The sequence below is a fragment of the Leptinotarsa decemlineata genome, unplaced genomic scaffold (genome assembly GCF_025532065.1).
Source record: "Leptinotarsa decemlineata unplaced genomic scaffold, Ldec_3_MD MMD2_P_RNA_scaffold_2, whole genome shotgun sequence".
Classification (NCBI taxonomy): Eukaryota; Metazoa; Arthropoda; class Insecta; order Coleoptera; family Chrysomelidae; genus Leptinotarsa; species Leptinotarsa decemlineata.
In genome coordinates this window covers 4,716,404-4,740,385 of record NW_027412529.1, presented here as the reverse complement: position 1 = coordinate 4,740,385, position 23,982 = coordinate 4,716,404, and the positions used below count along the sequence as shown (strand labels likewise).

The following is a 23,982-nucleotide window of genomic DNA, read 5'->3' as shown; positions in this document are numbered from 1 at the left end:
TGTTTACTTTCAGGAAATTTCCACATAATGCTTGTTGATGGATAATGCAGTGGTAACAGAGAAATTGCGGAAAAGTTTCATCTTTACGACATAACGCCACCAGACCCTTATCACAACCCACCATAGCTGGAGCGCCATCGGTTGTTAAGCCTACCATTTTCGATATTGGAATTTTCTCGGAAGAAATAATATTTTTTAAATGAGAAAACAACTCATGTCCAGTAGTGTGTACTTTCAGTGGAATGAACTTCAAAAGATCTTCTTTAATCGTAAAATCACTAAAAACCATCCTGTCGAACACGGCCATCTGGGCAGTGTCAACGACATCTGTCGATTCATCCAGTTGAAGTGAAAAATAAACACAGTTATCTAAGTCAGTTCTTAACTGTAAAAAAATATCATTGCTCATTACTTCTACACGTCTCATCACTGTATTAGCAGAAAGTTGCATAGATTTTATAGCTGAAACTATCTCGTCTTTATTTCTAAAGTTGGCAAATAACGAATCAGCAGCTTCTAAAAACGCCCGTTTTATCATTTCCCCATCTTCATAAGGTTTTTTTTTGGTGCAATTATCTGGGACACACGGTACGATGCTTCAGTTGCAGCCTCATTTTTGTCGACTGTTCTTAAAAATATTGATTGTTGTCCAATTAACTGCTTTTTTAACTGTTTCAGTTTCTCCTTTCTGGCGGCAGAATGTAGTGGGAATGATTTTTCAAAATTAGAATGTACAGTTTTATGATGTCTCTCAATATTTCCTTTTTTAGCAACGGAGACCGAAGTATTACATAACAAACACACATTTTTATCTTTAACTTCTGTAAAAAAGTATTGTTCTTCCCATTCCGAATGAAAGTGGTATGTCTTTACCTTCTTACAACTGCTTGCCATAATATTATTTTTGTTGTTCTCTATTAACCCAACCGCTGGACGTTGGTTACGCGTTCAGTTTTAAACTAAGCGCAATGTCGCCGCGCCGTGCGTATTTATCCCGTTCAAAGCAATCCAGATCGTTCTCGAACACTAACGCGCTGGTCCGGCTGGTCGGTTCTAGCCGATTTTAGCTTGATGGCGTCAGCGGCAGATCTTTCACCGCAACGTTGCCGCTGTTTATGTTAAATATTATGACAATTCGATTTTTTTGTGGAATTTTCGGAAGCTTCTCTGATTTTTGCAGTTTAAAATCGTGAGAGCTACCAGAATTGTCTCCGCGAGCTACCGGTAGCTCGCGATCGACAGGTTGGCGACCACTGCGTTAGATGATGCCGTTGAAAAATAAATAAATAAAAATAATGATAAATGATCAGTCTGTTGAAAATATGTAAATAAATGCTCTAACAGTTTAATATAATTTTCAGAATTGAACAAAAGATCCAATTCATTTTCTGCGGCTCCAGGTGCGGAAAGAAAGAACTCTCCTACAGCCAAATCGTCTCCTAATTACGGAAGCCCCAGTGAAAATTGGTGAGATTTTTCGAATAAATAATTGCCTATGAATGAATATGATAATTGTAATTATGCGAGAAGAAATGTTCTTTCTAATATTTATTTGTGACGTTTCTTTGTTTTAATTAGGTATGTAATTTTCTTGATCGAACTGTATGTTTCGGATTTATTATTAGTGAAAAAATAGATTTCACATTTGTACCGTTAGTTATGTGTGTGATAATGAGATTTTTTGTGTTATTGATTGAATATTTATGAAAATGATGTTAAGTCATTGCATTTAGGTTGAAGGGTATATTCTCTTTCTATAGTTCTTTCGAATATTTCATATCCACAGGATTAGAAATCGATGTTTCGTGAGTAAGCAGGGTTTCTGCTGATATTAAAATAAATTTATTCTTGAGAAAGTGAGGAAAATATATTTTAGAAATGCCAGAATTGATCCTGCTTCATGTAAAGTTTTGAGATGTCGCTGTTTGCAACCATTGTTTTAAAATGAGATTTACAAATTTAGCGAATTTACATCACACAATGGTTACTATTTGTTGGTTATATATGATTATAACAAACGATTTCTATTCAATTTTAAATGTGCTTTTTACGTTATTAATTCAGTATACGGAGATGGCATTCGGCCATGTTGCCGTAGTTGATAGTTTCTAGAGTGAACAGACTACTTGTGTAAGAACAACAAACATTAAAGCAAATATGGATTACGAATGACCGTCTTCGTTTTCACTTTTTTTCTCAGTTGAATTTATTTGTTTACCTACCTTCACTTCATGCCATATGAAAATATTAATATTATGAACTAAAACTTCACCGGGAGTACTTGACTCCAAAGTGGGCATATTATTATTTAAAACATCAAATCATTGAGTGTTTTAACTAATTAATTTTGGTCGAGTGAGAAGAGCAATGCTGAGCTTACATTTTATTCATGGTAGTATGGCGTTTTAAATGATTGTTGTCCTGTTTTTACACTGGATGATTGTGATATTTTATATTTGTAATGTTGAGAATAATCAGATATATATATTTATTACTTATATTATTATAGTTATTTATTACCCTACTTTTAAGCATTTTATATACACTGATTTTGTAAGCAAAAGTTTTGATTTATGTTTCTAGTTTTTGATCGATATAATTTTTAATATATGAATTGAAACTTTTGTCAAATTATTATCTAAATGTACTGGTATATTAATGCATCAATTAAATATTGTTACTTCTAGTAGTGTCTTTTCATTTTTCGACAGAATCGAACACAAAAGTCAATTTCTGCAATTTGTTCATAGCTTTGAAAGTGAAAGTAACGAAGTGTTACGTTTTCCCCGTGGGTTTGATAATAATGGAATACAATGTTCAATTAAACTCAAATTTATTTCACTACTACACTACCAATATAACCATATGCAGAGACTCGAACTGTCGGAAGACAGTGTGTGTCGCCTCTGTTTGGTAAATGATGACACAGCAGAGCACATAATTTGTGCCTGCTCCGCTGGGGTCCAAATCAGGTTTTTAGAGTTCGGCAGAGCTGTTCTCTTACCAACTGACCTGAAAGACCACTCACCATACAAATACATCGGCTTTATTAAGGAGCTGATACGAATACGAATGTTTGGAATACAAACGGAACAGAGAAAAGTGTTTTTCGTATAATCCAGCGTTCATATAAAAGTATTTATTTCGAAAATATTCGTATAATTCAATGTTTATATGAAAATAACTGATTCGAGAGAGCTTTTTCTTTTAGTTTGTGTCTGAAAGTTACTTCTTTGCATGATCTACACATCTTTATATGGAATTGATTTCTTCCTTCTTTTCTTTGGAAGATTTGCATTTTTCTTGTACCAAGATGGAGAAGTAGAAACCCAAAACTTTCCTTTCTTGCTAAATTAATATTTTTCATGGCCAAAATTTATTTCCTAGTATTCCGCCAATAGAAATAATTCAGTTAGTTGAATGCCTTTTGGACGAAAACCACGTTAATGTAACATTTAAACATGAAATTTTAGATTTAAAGATTTGTCTAGCTGAAAATTATTTTCAATTTAATTCAATGGCAATGTGTGTGAGGTTGTTGATTGATCTGTCAGAAATCAATTTGAATAGTTGTCAAAACTTCTTAAATATATTTCTATTGAAGAAGTTATTAATAGTTATATGCTGACTACAATTGGTGACGCCAAAAAAACATTAACACTGTCTACAAAAAGATGGTTAAACTTCTGCAACAACTCAACAAGGATCAAGTTACAAAAATCCTACGTCAAATCGACATCGACATTAATGAAGAAGTATCAGATTTGAAAATCAAATTGGAAGCAGAAATCATCAAGAGGTATCCCGAGTTTGCGAATCCGAAAGACTTCACATTATCCAATGACGAGTGTTCAACTAGTGCCTCAACCAATCGAGATTGTATTACGACGAGAGTGGACAGTATTGAATTTTTATGCATCCAACTTATGGAACAGTTAAAAAATACCAATAACAAATTAGAACATTTATTTGAAGAAAAGAACAATGAAGCTACTTTCAGTCACGACATACTTGTTCCCAGTCCAGATGAGAATAATATTAATCAGATTGAACCAAAGAAAACAAAGATTGCCTGTGAAACTCTTTTCAATATTGTCAAATATGGAAAATAAGCATAAAATAATTCAAATTCATTCAAGTAAATACATGAACTGAAAGATGTTCCAACCTCAACTCCAATATTCTGAAACAAAAAACACTCAGTATTCAGAATTCAATCTTTAAATATTCAAAGTTCGTAGACATCCAAATTGATACGATCATAGGATATAGAAATATAAAACAATCTCCAAATACGCAAACTTTGTACGGATTGTATACTGAGCATTTTACTTTAGTACAGTGACCGGATCAAAGTTGCAATGTTAGCGTATAAATCTTCATAAATGTTGAAGGAGGTCAAGATCATAAGGATACAGCACATCTCCTTTTATTCGATCCTGCTGGGTGGCTGTATAATGTGAGTTTTTGGTGATTTATTATATTTTTCATCAACATTTTAGTGTAAGTTTATTCCTGAAGTAGGTATTTTCCCGTTCCATTACAATAAATATTTAATTAAGTTTTTAAATGAGTTCTTTCATTATTTGGATGAATGATGAATACAATCCTCTCTTTAATAAGCCAAGCTAGTACCGAGTTGCGATAATTAATATCAATGACAGTTAACGTATTCTAAAAACACTTTATTATGTGATTTTCACTAGATAGTTTTACAAAAACGCAACACGTGTTTCGCCATACAATGGCTTCCTCGGGCGTGTCTTGTTCCGTTTGAAAAAATATTCAGTAACGGAGAGTTATTTAATTCTAATTGATCATTCAGTAAATTACCCGAATTCCTGAATCTATTGATTTCCAAACATTCTAGAAGATTGAGTTTCAAACTCTTCTCTTCTAAATGTAACACATCGTATTCCTGATTGAACTCATGTCCTTCTGCTAATAGGTAGTTTGCAAATGTGGAATTGGTCTTTCTATTTATAAAACTGCTTCTATGCTCTTTGATTCTTTGGGAAAATGTTCTTCCAGTTTGGCCAATATACAGTTTTGGACAAGAGCCACAAGTCAGTTTATATACTCCTGATCTATCCAACAACGTTTTGTCTTTATTGTTTTTAATAAATTTACTAAGATTATTATTCGTTCTGTAAGCCACGTTTAACGACGCCTTCTTTCTTCAAAAAACGGGCGATATTCCTGGTTGGTTCACCCAAATATGCCAATGTCCTATAACTGACGTTATCGCATTTTGAATATGGGTAGACCAAGTCCATGGCTTGCTTTTGAAGTTTTTTCGTAAGAATAGCGTTTATAATATCTACTTTGTACCCGTTATTAACCGCGATTTGTTTGATCAAATTCAGCTCTTTCTGGAACTCCCTATCAGACAGTGGAATATTCAATAATCTGTGAAGCATATTATTGAATGCAGCAACTTTATGTTGGTGAGGGTGTGTGGAGGAATTATGTATGATAATGTCTGGGTACGATGGTTTGTGAAAAATTGCAAATTCATGTTTATTGTTATTTTTCGTAATCGTAATCGTAATATCAACATGAGTAGTGGCATTCCATTATGATCCACAGGCTATTGAATATTCCACTTTCAGAAAGTAATTTTTGAAGATAACTGATTTTCGTAAAACATATTGCTAGCAACAATAGTTACGACGTGGAAATGATTGACTCAATTCTTTCTAAAAATTGCAGAAACAACCTCTGAACCAGGTCTATCCAGTTTCCAAGAATGATACTAAATATTATGTAACTCTTTTTCAATTTGTTGATCCTACTAATAATAACTCGTTTTTTAAAAAGCAAAGAATCGGACATAGTTTATAGAATAAATGATAATTCTAGTAAATTCATTAAAAACAATAAAGATAAAGTTACTTAGTTCAGTGATCCAATAATTTGGCGAAGAAAGGTTGGTTGCTTAACGGGATCAATATTTTCTTAAAAAAACAATTGTTTTTTGCCGACGTTTGCATTTTAAATAAATTCTTCTTCAGGGCTGAAAAGTAGTTTCTTCGTGTTGATAACATCACTATTCTAAAAACCATCAGACATATTAGATACATATTGAAAAAATAAATAAGGAACATTGCAACAGAAGAACTTCCGAGACAACACCAACACAAAACGACATGAAACAAACGATAAAATGAAGATAAAACTCTAGTGGACTTATCATTCTTGTCCAAAGTTTTATATCGGATAAATCGGAAGGACTTTTTCCAAAAGAACAAAAGAGCATAAAAGGAGTGTTTTGAATAGAAAGACTAGTTCAACGTTTGTGAATCATCTGACAGAGGGGTACGAGTTCACGTATATGAAGTATTGCATTTGTAAGGGAAAAGTCCAAACTCAACGTTTTGGAATGTTTAGAAATGAATCTTGTAGAGCCAACTTTTTGAAACTAATTGCTTTCTTCCTTTCTTTGTATAAAGATGGAAAAGTAGAAAGCCAATAATCTCTCCTTAAAATATCCCTCTTTCGGTGAAATACGAATAGCTTCACCGACTATATATTGACTACTTGAAGTGTGTTTCATGAAATGAAATTGAAAAATGCCTTGTCAATCCCGTGTCAGATTCAAAAATATTATTGTACCGTATCTAACCATTAAATGTTTATTTAGGGAACAAAAATAGGTAGTTTAAAAATAGTTGGATGGGATGAAACTGCCAAAGAAGCGTTCAGAATTCACTAGACTTTACTCACGTGAAGTTTGTGAAGTTCGAACCGGTGATAAATATATCTCTGTTCATTCAAGTCGATTAAATCGTACGAAATGAACCAGAAGGTAAATATTAGTGTGGTAGATTTTTTAACCTCAAAGAGGTAAAACTCATGGTATATTCTTCAAAATTACATGCATATCATGAACGTTTCTTGCCTTGGGTTTCTATTTGAAAATTCTCTATAATATTATTGTTTTCAGAAGAGTAAATGATCCACAAAATATACATCAATCATTACGTTCAAATTGAAGCACATGATAGTAGAAAACATACAGTGATAATAAAAATGAACAATAATGTTCATATTAATTTCATGAATTTATCTTACATGATTATGAATAGATAATAAATAGAGCTAGAACTGATTCAAAAACCAATTGAAGAAAAGTAAAAAATACAACCCAATCAAAATAGTTTTACAAATTTATTGATACCGTAGGAAGTTGATTCAACACGACATGAAAAAAATATAGATATACTAGGTGTTAGGTCATAAGTGCTACAATAGATTTAGAACCATTTATTTGAATTTGACTTTGGTGAATAGAGATCTCCACCTGTATGGTGAAACTAGACTCTCTAGCGTATTATTCAGCTACATATGTGTTACAATACGGACAATACGGTACACATAACTGAATTTGTTGTTATACAGTGGCTACAAAAATAGATTAAAAAACTAGAGGTCTGTATTAAAAAAAATAAATAAAGCCGATGATGAAATCTAATGAACGAAACGCCGCATTGCAAATTTTTCAATATTAGATTATGAAACAGTATTGAAAGTTCCTCTGCCTCATCAGAAATGGAGATGGTAGAACCAAATAACGGCATTCTACGGTTCTAGTTTTTGGCGGACATTTCAAAAACAACCTCCGATGTTCTAGATATGAAAAGGGATTATTATAGTTCCCCAAAATAGAAAACTCTTCTTCAATTTAGCCGACCTTGTAGGTCTTACCGTTTCCCAGATAGCGATAGTGGGATCAGGAAGGCGCTGGAGGCCTATAGGGGGCAGTAAAGGGCACAGAGAAGATTGGGGGCGTTGAAGCGGTTTAGTAAAAATGTGTTTTTTGCTTTTAACACAAACTAAATAGACAGTAACTATTTCCTGTCCGATAGTTGTCAAACTGTACAATAGATGAAGTGAATTTATGAATCGAAGAGGTTTTTGTATGAATGTGTATAATTATAAAATTATTGCAAAGCGCTTTCGACTTTCGTCATCTTTCCAATTATTTTATAATTATACACTTTCATACAAAAACCTCTTCGATTCATTCATTCAACAAGTGTATTCATCTTCCCAAATCAATTTTTTTAAGTGAATTTAGTTAGCGACTAGCTAGGTAAAGTGCTGTACGTGCGGTGGTGAATACTGTGAGTGGTGTCATTAGCAAGTTTTTAATACTCGATTCTTTACTTCGGCATTTTTGAAGACAAAATCATGTCAGAAGCAAAACAGAAGAAACTTCACTATAGCGCGAAATATATAAAATATGGATTTATTGAAAATCCCACAAATCCATCTTCGCCTATGTGTTTTCTTTGTCAAAAAACATTTTCGAATGAAGCGATGAAACCCTCAAGGCTACAAGATAAAATGTGTCAAAACTTTTTTCACGGGCTTCTAAGCAAGACGACGACGGACTCCGAGCTTCCTACACTATTGGAGAGGATTTAATTTTACCGGCAATAAAAGAATTAATAACTGCTGTGCTCCATAAACCAGCGGCAGATATTATCCGAAAAATTCCTTTCAGCAATAGTTCCGTGCAAAGATGAATTGATGAGATGGCTGAAAACATTGAAGAGTCATTCAATCATCTGAAGACTTCTAAATTCTCAATTCAGTTAGAATTCCAGATGTGCTCGCTGTACATTGCGTCATTCATAGTCAACATTTGGTTGCGAAAAATTTGAGTGAGCGCTTCTCTCAATCACTACAAGATATCATCAAAGTAGTCAATAAAATCCGAAACGGCCCTTTAAATGACAAATTATTTAATCAGCTAATGATGAAGAGATCAACCGATTGCTATTTCACACAGAAGTGCGTTGGTTATCAAGAGGTAATTGTCTGACTCGATTTTATAATCTATTCGACTCTATAATAGAGTTCTTGGAAAACAAAGACAAATAACACTGGTCTACAGTGGTTTTGTTGCCCTAGATATAAGATTGATTTTGGGTGTATTTATACTCACAATTCATGAAATTATCAATGGTTTTGTAAGATTTGCTCTCGTTTTCTTTTAAATATTTATTTTCATTTTACATTACAAAAATTCGAAAACAAGAAACAAAATAACAGATATATTTATAATCTCAGTTTTATTTGTAAAAAAAATATGATACTTTGAAGTAAATAGAGAGGGAAATTTCGAAAACATGTTATATTTTCATGAAACGCCTTTTAAGAGCTTTTCTTTTATAATTTTTCAGAGGACAATCTCTTTTTAAATACCAGCAGTAATCGGCCATCATGTGACAATCCCATCGACTGATATCTTTCTTCCATTACTTTTAGATCCTGGTGGAACCGCTCTCCCTGCTCCTCACTATAATTTCCTAAATTATCTGGAAATTTATCCAAATGGTTGCGAAGTAACTTGATACTCATATTTGCTCCTAGAATCTGAAAGTTTGTCAGCATATTTTGTACAATTTCTTCATAATTTGGTGCTTTATGGTTACCTAGGAAATTTTCGACTACCAACACAAAACTTTCCCAAGCTTTACTTTCCGGAACAGTCATAACTTTAATAAAATCAGTGTCTTTCATCAATTGCCGTATTTGAGGACCATCAAATATTCCACCTTTCAACTTTTTCATACTAAGTTTTGGAAATTTTCCACAAATATATTTAAAACAATCTCCTTCCTTGTCCAGAGCTTTTACGAATTGCTTTATCATTCCTAACTTAATATGCAATGGTGGAAGTATAATTTTGTCTCTGCTCACCAACGGCTCTCTTATTACATTACCTTTACCGACAGTTAAAGAATTTCTTTCAGGCCAAACATCTTGTTCCCAATGACGTTGCTTTTCTCTTCTGTCCCACATACAAATGAAGCAAGGGTATTTCGTGTATCCACTTTGTTGACCAAGTAAAAAATTAACCATTTTTAAATCCACACAGATCGACCATTGATGCTCCGAGTAATTGATTTTTTCTAAAACTAATTTGACATTTTCATATTCTTCTTTGAGTTTATTTATTTCCATTATGCAGTAAGACGCATTTTAAACTTCTTTTACTGCTATCAATAAAAATACGCCACTCAGTAGATTTGTATTCTTTCAAACCCATGTCCAGAAGCAGCTTCGCAATATTATTACAGTATACCAATCCTTCATTTTCATCAAAAAATTGTAATAGCTCACTTTCTCGCGTTCTGTACGTTGTAATTGTAACTGTCGGTGCCAATAAATTTTTTTCTCTCAATCTTGAAGCTAACAGTTCTGATCCTTGTTTTGATAAATTTAGATCACGTATTAAATCACTGAGTTCATTTTGAGAAAACAACTTTGGCGTAGATGTTTCACCCTCTCATTCACTTCCAATGGTAGACTCATTCGATTTCTGTGAATTTGGCAACATCATTGTTTCTGAGGGCATGCTAATCACTTTTGAAACATAAATAGGCCGAGGGAGATTTTCACTGTGTAAAACAGGACATTTTGTAGACTGTAAGTCTGGATATCTCCACGTTTGATTTCAATTAAAACCTTTACCATCTACTACGCAAAAGTAACAATCATCGAAATGATTCTTAGGCTCCATCCAGATCATAGGAATACCAAAGTCTAATCCAGAACGTTTTCCTTTTTTTCACAACCGCAAAGACTCAACGCAAGACTTACAAACTTTATTAGGAACCCATGATTTATCTAATTTGTCCATTTCAAACCCGAAATATTCAGCATAAGTTTCCTTAACAAAGTCTGTGATATTTCTTTTTGTTTTTTTGATATATAAATATCACAAATATAACAGAATAAATCACTACTATATTTGCACTTCCTTCGTGACAAACTCATGTTTAAAAAGGCAAGATAAATATATTAGAACGGACACTCAACAATTGAAACAAAATATTAACATATAACAACTTATCCAGATTTCCGTGTTAGTACTTCAATATTATCAAATAACTGAGTTCTCAGCTGTTTTGCAGAGCAAGGAGCCCAAGAAGTGGGGATCACGTGATGTTTGTACGCGCAAAGAAGTTGCGCAGAAGCCTAATCATGACTGAGAAAATATTTTTTTTTACCAACAAGCCAATTATTATTAAAAATACAAGATACGTAAAAATCATAAAAAATAGAGCACATTCAGTACTTTCATAAATATATTCGTGATTTAGGCACTCGAAAACATAAAAATTTGCAAAAATATCCAGGGCAACACAAAATTTTTTTTTGTAGAGCTGTGTAATTGCACGACAACCTCATCACTGTAAAGAATGATAATACGTACTTGACAGACCTGTATAGATTATTTAATGATGTCAATCTCCAACTTCAAGATGACGACTTGAATTTGATTAAAACAAAAAATGTCATTGTTGCTTTTGTAGCCAAATTGCTCTCAAACAAGAATAATATCGGCAGACGTGAGTTTGGCAATTTCCCTAATTTGTCAGCAGTATTCTTCAACAACGACGACTTGCTTGTTTACTGCCAACATTTGGAGAAACTCCATAGTGATTTCGCAGAACGATTCCAGGGCATTTTGAAATTGGAAATACCGGACTGGGTGTTGAATTCTTTTTCAAATGTCAACAAAGCAGGATCACCCCAGCTGGAAGGAGAACTCATAGAACTGATGACGAATGAGGAAATAAAAATAAAATTCAAGAATGCATACCAAGATTTTTGGCTATAAAAGCCAATCCCGCAATTGTACCCTGGATTGTGGTCCATCATTTAACGATTTTTGATAGCATTCCCATCATCGTATTTGTGTGAACGTGGATTTAGTGCTGTGGCAACGTTGCTAACTAAAAGATCTAATATGTGTGATTGATGAGTTGTTTACTTTATGGTAATTCATGATCACTTAAATGAAATGAATAAAAACACTTTTGTCTAAATACCACTGGAAAATTTTCCACTGGTATTTAGACAAAAGTGTTTTTATTCATTTCATTTAAGTAACTTAAAAGAGAAATCGGTTGCAGAGTACCGAACGCGGTGACTTATGGCTGTTTTTGAGTAATTTCGAGGCCGTTATTAAGAAACTTGTTAAAAATCATCAAATTCATCCTTCACATTAGATTAATTTTAAAACTCAAATTGAAATGTTTGTTTTAATAACATGAATAAAAGTTTCCCTGATATTTCAAAATGGTTTTTTACATTACCCTCATCAGAAAGTCGTATTTTCACATGACACACATAATTTGATTATTAAAATAATGACTGCGATTGTGATTCTTAAGATATAGTAAAGTAAAAAAAATTGGAGGCGCTAGAAAATAATTAATTCTCGAAGTGGGCGGTAGACAAAATAAGTTTGACATCCTCTGGTTTAGACGGATTGATTTAAGACCAAGGTTTATGCTTCCATCGAAAACGCTGTCAAATTCATTCGACATATGAAAAACAATTCACTTCCTTCCAGGGTTCACAAAAAAGTCCGCAATGGCATATGCCCATCTTTTAAGGATAGCTCAATATACTAATTTTGATGTTTAAAATAATGGCATTCAATATAGGTATTCATTGCTTTTGAGAAAATTATAGGAAATTGATTTTAGTGGGGTTGATTATGATATACTGAAAACAAACTTGTTTGTTCCTCAATGGAAGTATCTGATTTGTTTGTATTTCTTAGGAATTATTTAACATCGAAAGAAACGATAAAGTAGGCAGGTACGCAGTCGCAAAAGAAAACTTGAGAGCAGGTGATATTATATTTTCTGAGAAACCATTCGCTTATGGTCCCAAATCAGGTAATATGAAGTGCCCTGTCCAAATTGTGAGTGGTGCAATATTTGAATATTGAATATATCAATGAGTACTACTTTGGAAATTTCAAAGCAGTACATATTTATTGCATTGTTTTTTGGATGGCCAATCTAAAACGAAACGGAAGGAACTGCGTCACCATTTTAGAAAAACGCAAGGATCTGACGATTTTTGTTTGAAGAGAAACTCTTTTCTGGTATATTTTAGCCCATCACTTCCATTTTTAAACGTTGTTGACAAAGTCACTCCAAACTTTTTAAATATCGTGGGAAGTCAAGTAGGTGAGATAGTTTATCACTCAATTTTAAAATTACTTGTAATGTTTTCGTGAAGAAATATATTTAGCAATTTCAATTTGTCTAGGTTCTTACCTACTAATCAATTGATTGACAATTCGAATTCATAACTAGTTGTAAGCATGTAGGCTAACACACAGATAGCGCTAGTAGTATTATTTTTCTGATTGATTCGGCCGGGATCTGGTGATCGTAAAGACCATTCATTCTTTTCTAAATCCAGTGCCATGGAAATATAGATTTGAATCAACACTATGATGGAGGTCATTCAATATATAAAATTACTGGAGTTTTTTCCCAACACCAAATCGTTATTTTTGGCACCTCGACACGTGTTTCGATCACCAAGTGATCATCTTCAAAGAGGAAGATTCAGTTAATCAATTTTTAATCTTCCTCTTTGAAGATGATCACTTGGTGTTCGAAACACGTGTCGAGGTGTTAAAAATAACGATTTGGTGTTGGAATTGAACTCCAGTAATATTCATTACTACACCAAAGATTCCAAACAGTGCATCATAAGTATTTAATATATAGTTCAGGATGAGTCTTCACGGTCGTAAAATTTGTCGGTATTTGACTTTCTTTGTGGGGATTCCTAAAAAGTAAATTATGTGTAACATATCATCTACAGAGTGCGGTCGAATGAGTAGACCTGTCGAACAAAATCTATATTACTCATCTGTTTGAATATTCAATACACTAACTAGTAAGCAAGAACCTCAACAAATGAACTGAAATTGAACTGAAATTTTCAAAAAACTATAAAGTGGAATTTTAAAATACATAGACTACTACGAATACTATTTCAGTGCTGCTGTCGCTAGCGCTACCATCTTAAAAGTAGAGAGTTAAACCTCACCAGGTGTATTTAGTGCTATGAGAGTGAAGACTGACTTAATTTTGTTACATACGGTTATGTTTAGAAAGAGTATAGCGGCAATTAGGCCCAAAATAGTTTTTTATGAGGATGAGGTATGTATCCGTTGATTATTTTCATGAAATATGTTTTTTCCTGGGCTCTACACTGTGACATTTTAACAAGTCCCATTGAAAAAATGTTTATCTTTTATATTTTTCTACTACTGATCTCTCAAATAAATTGATTCGGATTTGAAGATCTTCAATAGATGAATAATTCGTAAGGCAAAACACTATTCATTTCAATTATTCTATAAGGAATATTCATCTTTCAAGTTTGTTGAGCCTCATTTGCCTCTTGTACCTAATTCAGAATTCAAAAAGATATCCTCAAAAGCAGACAATTCACTGAAGAAAAAACCTACCTCCCGAAACTTGTGGACTAAATTATAAATGCTGACGCAGTTCCGGCACTATTTCTTTGGCCTCGCTCTGAATTCGTATTTTATTTTATTTCCAGACAGTCCTTGCATTTGTGTTGGGTGTTACAATTTCGTGGATTGCACTAACCTATGTAAGACATGTTCCTGGCCGGTATGTAACGCGGCATGTGAAAACTTACCAAGTCACAGAGAGTTCGAGTGCCAGGTATTTTCAAAGGCTGGTGTCAAATTTCAAGCGGTAGAAGATCCAACAGAAGTATGCTTGCAATATGAATGTCTAACACCGCTGAGGTAAAAGTTCAGTTTTCACTACTTTGAAATTTCGATATAGGGCAGGTTTAAAAACTGAAAGACAGAAAAATTTATCATAAACTGAAGTTGAAAAAAATTGTTAAATGTTCTACTAACCAGAAGATAACCTAATATGATCTACATGAGTGTGGTGGTTATAATAGAACTTTTCTGTGTACTGAAATCCGAAAATGATAACAACTGAATTTTACTCATTATTATATAATGCAAACTGTAGCCTCTTTAATTCTTAACTTGCACATGGTTACCGGAAAAACAAATGTTTATAGAAACAGGTCGTGATATTTCTATAACAAGTTAATATTGTTTCATTTATGCAGATGCAAAAACTCTGTTGGGAAGTTGAGATTTTCTACTGGCTTTCAATGAAATAAACAGCTTTTTCCTGTGTAGTTCTTGAAACTTTCCGGTTTTCCCCAAAAAATAATAGTTACAAGACTCAGAGGAAAAAACAAGAATTTCAAGTTAAATTAGTGTACGCTTATGAGAAGTAGGTAACGATATGATATATTCGGTACACATAGTGAGTAAAAACCGCTGGCCACAGTCAACAAACCCGGAAAGTAACCCTGACACAGTAAACGCCCCACGTTGGGCGCCGCATACACAACTTTTTTGCTCTGTTTTTGGTCTCATAGATGCACATTTCGTACCGGACTAGCCTCCACTAAAATGATCTCAAAAAGTAAATTTCAGATAGCGCATTGTTTCAAGGTCCCAGCAGAGTGAGTAAAATTAATATTACTGCTTTGGAGATTGTCACCTCAAACTGACATTTTCTTCAGACAATTGTAAATTGGGACCGGTAACAATTCCAACAAATACACTTATCTTGAGTAAGTATAATAATCGCAAAAACTCAAAACTGTTGATGTTTCTCGACAGCACATTCTGAAGTTGTATGATCGCCTAACTTAAACCAAAGCTGAGAAAAATCGCGATTTGATTATGTTCCTTTCAGAGTATTACTATCCAAAGAGAAACATCCAAAACGATGGGACGAAGAAATCAGTATGATGGAAGCCCACAATGATTTGCGAAAAAACAACCCTATTTGGGAGTTCAACCAACACAACGTCGTCGAGTATTTAAGAGGTCCATGCAAGTTGGACCGATTCTCTGAGGACTTGATACACACCGTCTGCGGAATCTTAGAAATAAATGCCTTTGAAGCCAGAACCAACTCGGGGCAACTGATCAGATGTTTGTTTCCCAAGTTGGCTATCCTGTCTCACAACTGCGTTTCGAATATCCACCATGCAGTTAAATATATAGGGACAGGAGATGATGATGATTGTTGGTGAGTACATATGTACCTAGTTGTTGTTACGTGTGAATGAACAGAACAACTGAAAATGTTATTGCTGTTATTGTTATTCCGAATTACCTAAAGCCTGTTTCTTTTGAAATGTCATTATCACGAAAACTTTAGACTTATCTTAAGAAAATAATAACACCTTGACGAGGAACTTCACCAACTGACAGTAACATGAATAATGTGTAAATTGAACACCCCTCCGATGCATTACCAATAAACTGCATCTAACCTCACATTTCATGGCAAAACCTGAAACAAATTGAGAAAAAAAAATGTTCAACAAGTAATGGAATCAGTTTTGGAAAAATGTTCAAAAAACTAGGTGTACAACATTTTATTTTCAGTGTTACTGTAAGAGCTGCAATCGATATCCCAAAGGGTAGTCAACTAAACAGCAGTTACACGTATTCCCTCTGGCCCACCTTAGTCCGAAGAGAGTTTTTGAAAGAGAGCAAGTATTTCGACTGTACTTGTGAACGATGCAGCGACAAGACAGAGTTGGGAACTCATAGCGGTACTTTGAAGTGTCAGAAATGTGACAACGGAGTTATCCTGTCAACAGAACCATTAAGTGAGTGTCAAAAACCAATGTATGTCACTGGATGCTTGGTTCAAGTTACAGAAGCATCTATGAATTCATTTATTTTATCCTATACACGACTGTCAACTGAAGACGCCTTAAGAAGCTAGTGTACGAGTATAGAGAAACGTGTCGCGGTTTTGTAAACTATTTAGTAAAAATCTCATAACGAAATGAAAATAAAATCAATAAATGTTTCTTTGTTTACTGTATCTTATTACAAAATTATAATTCTCATCTGGAATATAATGACATTTATTATAAAAACTTGCATCAAAATGATTTTCACAGACTTACATTTCAGACTGTATAGGCACAAGTGGAACATGAATAAATAATTTTTCAGGTGTTCTAATGCTAGTATACCAAATTATATAAGTTTATTCAGTGATGTTCAATCGGCTCAATATATTTCAAATTGACCAATGAGAGAATCTTCAGCTGAATTTGTTTTTTTTTACTGACTTTGATAGATAATTATTGTCACGATAGGTCAAACAAACATTTTTTGATTTATCGCGCTCGTAATCTGTGCTATGCAGCAAAAGGGTAAATTTTAAAAAGGGCGCTGAAATTTATTAGAATAGGATGGATAATTGAAAAAGGACAAAAGAACTTCCATCTCGTTATGGTGCTCTTTTCAAAATAAAAATAAAATAGAAACCGAAGTTTCATAATCATTTGTTTGCTTATCATTTCTTAACGCTTGATTAATATAACATTTAGAAAGTCATGCATAAATAACGGTTGAAAAAGTAGAGAACAAAAGTATTATAACAATAAGCGATATTGAAGAAATTAGTTTGGACTTCGTAAACACGTGAGGTCTTGTATATTACTCTGTCACTAACTACTCTAGTCTCTCTCTCTCTCTCTCTCTATGTGTTTGGGTTTTGCTTCCATTGAGGCGCATTAAGCCACAACTACTCTAGTCATTAAATATATTAAATTTCCTAACTCAGCATTCTTCAATCAGTTAACAACTGCTTAATTCATATGCAGTCTTGCTAATTGGATGAACTATGAAGTCGCTACACATGAACCAAAATTCCGCTACGATTATATATCTGACGCAATCAGACAATCAATCTGACAAAACTGAACTGTCACTAATGTCAGGAATCAGGATCATGCTAATGTTCAACCGCGCAACTCAGTAGATGGTACCTAATTTTCTAAATTTACTGCAGGTAATTTTTGAAAGCTCTTAGCTTGAAATAATGATTTTGAAAAGTAAAAATAAATATCAATTTGTTCACGTGCATATAATCACACTGAGCTCTTGAGTGTTCATTCGCGACAGGTCTAATCCATCCTTTCAAGTTGGAATCAGACAACCAATGTCGATAAAAAGTTTGTTTTCGAGACTTTGTGTATTTTTTCGAAAATGCCCCGTTTCCGTCAATTACAACTGCGGTAGCTGTTTCACTCGAGCTACAATCAGATGAATTATCTTCTATTTCCACTGGAATTTTTTATATATAATTTATAATAGTCGAGACTTTTAGTTTCAAAGTGTTGGAGGTTATAAGGTTTATGAAATGAATGGAAATATCCAAGAATATTCTTCTCTTTCATCATGTAATGGCCTCAGCTACTAAGACTATAACGTATTGACTGTGCATTCAATTATTCAAGAGTCAACTGTCAGCTTCGAGTGCTGTCCACTGCCTCTTCTTCCATATTTTTTCAATATTGATTATTTATAGAAAATTCCGCTACTTTATGTTAAAATCCGATACGCCGCTACCGTCGAGTAAATTCCGCTACAGAAACAGAATTCCGCTACGGTTGGCAACTCTGTTCATATCATACCCTGTGCCTATGCTAGCGCCATTCTGGAGGGTTTTTGAACTGTTATTTACTGCTGAAAGTTGGACACTTTTTCAAGCTCCCTCTCATATGAAACGGTTCTACTTACCTCTACCATAGCTATGATGTATCTACCCTCATGCCCCCTCCCAGATTGAGTGCCCTGAGTTGAAATCTTCTCCACACGGTTAATGTGTGAAGAACATCCCATCTCGTCCATCCACCCCCGCTTCTCTAGAGCGGTCCTCAACTTACTGATGGGCACTGATGGGGTCCCCAAAAACTAATCGGAGACGAGTGTCTTTTTAGTCGCGAGCAAGTGTTAGTTCTCAGTGAATTTGAAAATGAGATCAATTTGAGGTCTGGTTGAGAAATTTTTATACTTACCGGAGCCGCCTGACAGCGACTCTCGGGGGTGGTCTTTGGTTTTGCTTCGTTGGCCTCCTGTGTTTGTCCCTCTCTCGGAATCTGGGGTCATCCCTGTTTAGTGCGTTATGTAGGTCGCTTAGCGCTGGGTTGTCGTGCGCTTGAATTCTGTCAAACATGTCCTCTGCGTGTTTTCTCATGTATGCGTCCATGTAGTGTTTGTTCAGGTCTAGATCTCGGAATATGTACCTATTCGGTATATATCTTGGAGCGTTTACGGCGGCCCTTACGCACGCGTTCATAAACGGCTGGATCTGTTTTCTGTATGTCGCTGCGCACTGGCCCCAGGCAGTGTAGTCATACAGGATTATCGGTAGTATTACGGTCTTTATCATTACTAGCTTCACATTCAGTCCCATGTTGCTTCTTCGACCTATTATTGGTAATAGGTTTTGTCGGGTAGATCTCGCCATTCCTATTCTCTGCCGTACGTGAGATCTGAACGTTTTTTTGTCTAGGTTGACCCCCAAGTATCTAGCTTCGTTGATCCACGGAATATCTTGTCCGTTGAAAATAACGTTTTTTCTGTGTGTACCATTTTCCGGGTAACAGTATTATCTGACTCTTGTCAGGGTGATGTATCTTCTTCATCTTCTCTTTTTTTATAGCTTTCGCTTCTCTTACGGTGCAGTTGACCAGCTATGATGTATTATTCCATATTCATATAAGCGTATAAGATTATGGTGAAATTGTGATCTCTTTTCAGCGTATTACTATAGGATGTCGTTAAGCGATTTTCGTCCAATTTTTCTCTACGACAAATTGAACCACAGCGCTGCTGAAACAGCCCGGAAAATTAACCAGGCACTGAAACTCACTTGTCACGTCTGCGTTCACTAACTATGCTATAATGAGTGAATTTCGGTATATCCCCGACCACGGGAACTGAGTCAGCAATTTTATTTAGGTAACAATCATGACGTGCATCCATATCCAACTTCTGTCATTGATATACCAATATTTTCCATATACTTCAGTTAGGGAATGCGGTGAACCGGTGTTCTTGATTGTATAAAGTATTTTCAATGATTATGATTAGAGTAGGGATCTCAGTATAGTACCCTCTCAAAAAGAAAGTATGTATGGAGACTGTTATATTCTTGGTATTAATTAGACAACAAAACATTTAAATAAACTACATACTTCAATGTTGTAAAACAAGATTCATCATCTTGATACCACTAGTCTGTCGTCAACCTCCGTCTGTTCGTTTTTCGTCAACCTAGGAATGTTCGTTGTCATGGTTCTCATAACAGAGACATTGTATTATGGTTGTTAGATATCACAAATATATTTCAGTTTCAAATACGGAAACGGGTCTCCAATGTCACGCTGAATTTCGTTATCTTTTGCAGTTTCTAACGCTATGATTTCTTTATAAAACAATTGAGTAGGATAGATAACTTATGAATAGTATTAAATTACATAAAATGTATGTGATATGATGTGAAAAATATATGATGAACACTTTGTTGTGAGATTTCAACAAATCAGCTTACAAAGGTATTAAGATTAATGAACATGTTATATATCTTTTAGGCGATATCTGTGAATGGAAATGTACACACTGTGAATTCAAAACAAATGCTGTAGCAGTAAGAAAAGTATTTGCTGCGATTCAGACAGAAATCGACAATGTTGACTGTACAATTGGACCAGAAGGTGAGTCATATTAACTAGTCTTAACTGTATTATTACGAAAAATTCACATTTTGAGTTATTCAAACACTGATATTCTTGATTTCTCAGGTATCGAGGCCAGAGAAACAATTTACAGAAAATACAGGTCCGTTTTACATCCGAAGAATTCTTACATGACAATCCTACGGAGCGTGTTGGTGCAGCTTTACGGAAAAACGGAAGGTTACACTTTGGAAGATCTTCCAGATCTCCTTCTGGAACGAAAAGTTGAACTTTGTCAGCAATTACTAGAGGTTCTTGACATTATCGAACCCGGTTGTTCCAGGATTAGAGGTAACTAGTTACTGCAGTAAAGTTCGAAAATATGTGAAGTAGAAAAATTGGTGAAACTTTTCTTTTTCTTCGCTAGTTTTTAAAAAACTGGTATTCAAACCTAAGTATTTTTGTCCGTTGATCTCGAATCTTGGATCAAAATTTGGCGTTTTGAAAAAACGACAACTCAAAAGTCGAAAAACATATATTATATCAGTAAATGACTTTTTTCGATAAACTACATACCGTTTTTTTATGAAACTAAGTGACAAAGGACGTTTTTATTGATTCGGTTGGTAGTATTACAAAATTTACTTTCAATTAAATGCGATATTGTCAAATGTATATGACTATCGGAGAGATAATGAACGATACCTTCTTTTTTATTTCACAGGCTTTATATTAACTTCAACTGTATGTATGTATGTTTGTTTGTTTGTAACTCTCAAGCTCGGGATCTGTATTCGAGAATTATCGACATTATTGCTTGATCTGTTCGCGGGTAGATGGCGCTTGTACGTAACCTCCATGATATAATTCGAAGTCACTTTGCATGTATTTCTTCATTTGAAAAAAGTTTTTTTTTATTAACACGCACGCCTGCTGCCTTATTTGTAACCCTCCTTTGCGCGCCTGCTGCCTTGAGCTTGGTAGCTGATTTTCAGGCTCCCTCTTCAAAATCGAAAAATATCAATGGTCATTTTTTTTAAAAATATACGGCTGATTGATCTCAAAGTTTAGATAAAATAAATATAGTTTAAAAAGACTAAAAAACACGCTCTTATAGCATACGAAACTAAAAAATAAATATAGTTTAAAAAACTAAAAACACGCTTTTAAAGAACATCGAACTAAAAAGTTAAAAATGTGGCGCTTTGTGCCATATTTTTTGTATATCAAGTGTCCGTCGCTTGAGAAATCATACGTACCTTTTGTTCTTATATTTTTTGATTCACGATCTCAAATTGACCTTTCATTGATATTGAAATGCACAATTTTCTTCATAGTTTATTTTCTTACTTGAATATTTTACAAATTGTCCTCACCTTATGTACCTTATACAATATAGGTACTTGGATCATCACGTTTGGAACACCCACACAGAAAACAATATGGCCTCATTCTGTTGAGTGAACTAAATAGCGAACAACAGAACGACTCTTTCATCAGTTGAGATAAGTTTTCAAATTTGACACAATCCTCATACGTCAACGGACTTCAACTTCCGCGGTGTATATGTGATAACCTCGCTTATTCGTTTTCAGGAAAAAGTAATAATATTGGCAACATTTATCAAAGATTATTTCTTGACTACAATTAATAGAAATCTTGATTATTGGCACCATCTTGCGGCAACGTCAGAACTACCCCACTTGGTCTACAACAATTTTGAAAACAAAAGGGCATCACACCTTGTCTACATAAAAAGACATATTGACATCTTAACGTGGAATTCCTAAAAAGGCGAGTTCTTAAATTCAACAGAAAATGGGTCTATCGTTTTGAAGTGACCAAAGATGAATCATTGAATAGAACTGACCGATACTTGATGAAAATCCATATTAAAACCCATTAATACAGTTTATTGTATGATTTTCAATACGAAGGGTTTTGAAAGAACTCGTCTGAATAGTGCTTAGAAATAGTGCATTTTTCTAATAGTTTCAAATTTTGAACGGCCGAATGGCCGATAGTGATCCGAGGCGCCAAGTTTTTTCAAATTCGTGATAAGCGGATAAAACATTTTTTCCCGAAAACTAACGCAGTTTCACGTATCGAAATTAGTTCTTAACAAGATTGCCATATTTCAAGTGATGTGTGATATTTCAGGTATGACACTTTATGAACTCCATGGCCCCTTGATGATACTAGCAAGGCATCAATACCAAAATGATGCTATAAATAAGGATCAATTCAAGAAGGAACTGAAGAAGGCTATTAATACACTCGAGGAGGCTGTAAAAATTCTGAAACAGGAACCAGAGACTCTACCAGAGGGACAGCTGGCAGTAATGGCGGCAGAAGCTTTTAAACAGCTCGAAGAAAATTTTGACCTATTAGTTGAAAATGCTTGATCATCAGATCACATATTATTGTAATGACATACCTAGGTAATTAAAGAAATTAGAATGGCAGTACTGTTCAGCTATCTTTTTCGATGATAAATCAAATCATTAGGTCAAAACTTCTCAGAATTTAATTCTTTAGGGCCAGTTTTAAGATTTTGCATATACGAGGTATGTCCAAAAATAATATGAATTGTCGTTTTTCTCGAAAAACATTTATCGATACATCAATTTCTTGTCCCCTTCAAAGTAGTCCTCCTCATATATAATACATTTGTGCCAGCGTTCTTTCCAATCTTCGAATTTCTGATATGCACCTTTTGATATGTCCTTGAGATCTCTCAGCTATTCAGTTTTTATATCCTAAATCGTCAAAAAACGCCGTCTTTTCATAGGTCCCCTTCATTTTGGGAACAGGAAAAGTCGCAGGAAGCCAAATCTGGAGAATACGGTGTTGTTTCTCGCATGGCATGAGCCAACCGATATGCAACTTCTCTAATAGTGATTCGATGATTCTCCATAACAATTTTCTTCACTTTCTCAATATTTTTGTCGGTTGTTGATGTGCTGGAGCGTCCAGGGCGAGCACCGTCATTCAAATCTTCTCGACCTTCTGTGAAAAGCTTGTACCTCTTGTAAATATTTTTCTGACTCAGGGTACAATCACCGTATGCCACTGTAAACATTTCAAGTATTTTTGAGCACTTTATTCAATTTTTTATACAAAATTTGATGCAAATATTTCGATAAATATTTTTCGATAGCAGAAAATCGCAAAACATTTCTGACTTTCATACCTCTCACCAACAAAATGAACATGCTAAAAAGCTGTTACTGTGAACATATGTTCAGGGCGAGTGTACCAACACAAAAAATACGTACGTAACCCGCGAAATTTGAACATTCATCTAAATCAAATAAGTATTCACCGAGATATTACAGTTTGAAGGCACAAAACTTGAAATTCTTTATTCAAAATAGGATACATCCTAATATACAACAATGATAATAATGTTGACATTAATATACCACTTCAAAACAAAAAATTATAATAACAAATATAATGTTCATTTAAGAGAAACAAAAGTAAATCAAAAAAGGTATCATGATAGAAAAGGTGTCAGAGCCTTAGATGATATGACAGTGAATCATAAAGTTAGAGTTCAAATCAAACCAAAAGGTCCTTGGAAAG

General features: G+C 34.3%; 2 protein-coding genes across 5 annotated transcripts in view; both read left to right on the top strand.

Moving 5' to 3' along the window:
- BicC (protein bicaudal C) overlaps positions 1-2,686 on the top strand; it is a 35,249-nt gene extending 32,563 nt beyond the window's left edge. For all 4 annotated transcript variants that reach the window (XM_074181999.1, XM_023173591.2, XM_023173593.2 and 1 more), the window contains one exon: positions 1,362-2,686. In XM_074181999.1, coding sequence (XP_074038100.1) covers positions 1,362-1,471 — 110 coding nt within the window. In that variant the 3' untranslated portion in view covers positions 1,472-2,686. The remainder of the gene's footprint in view (positions 1-1,361) is intronic.
- A 3,976-nt stretch (positions 2,687-6,662) lies between these two features.
- Positions 6,663-22,859, top strand: LOC111517432 (SET domain-containing protein SmydA-8). The gene is made up of 8 exons (XM_023173590.2): positions 6,663-6,808; positions 12,590-12,707; positions 14,401-14,614; positions 15,597-15,935; positions 16,298-16,524; positions 20,311-20,433; positions 20,521-20,745; positions 22,555-22,859. The coding sequence occupies exons 1-8, from the start codon at positions 6,797-6,799 to the stop codon at positions 22,797-22,799; spliced, it is 1,503 nt and encodes a 500-aa protein (XP_023029358.2). The 5' UTR covers positions 6,663-6,796; the 3' UTR covers positions 22,800-22,859.
- The last annotated feature ends 1,123 nt before the right edge of the window (positions 22,860-23,982 follow it).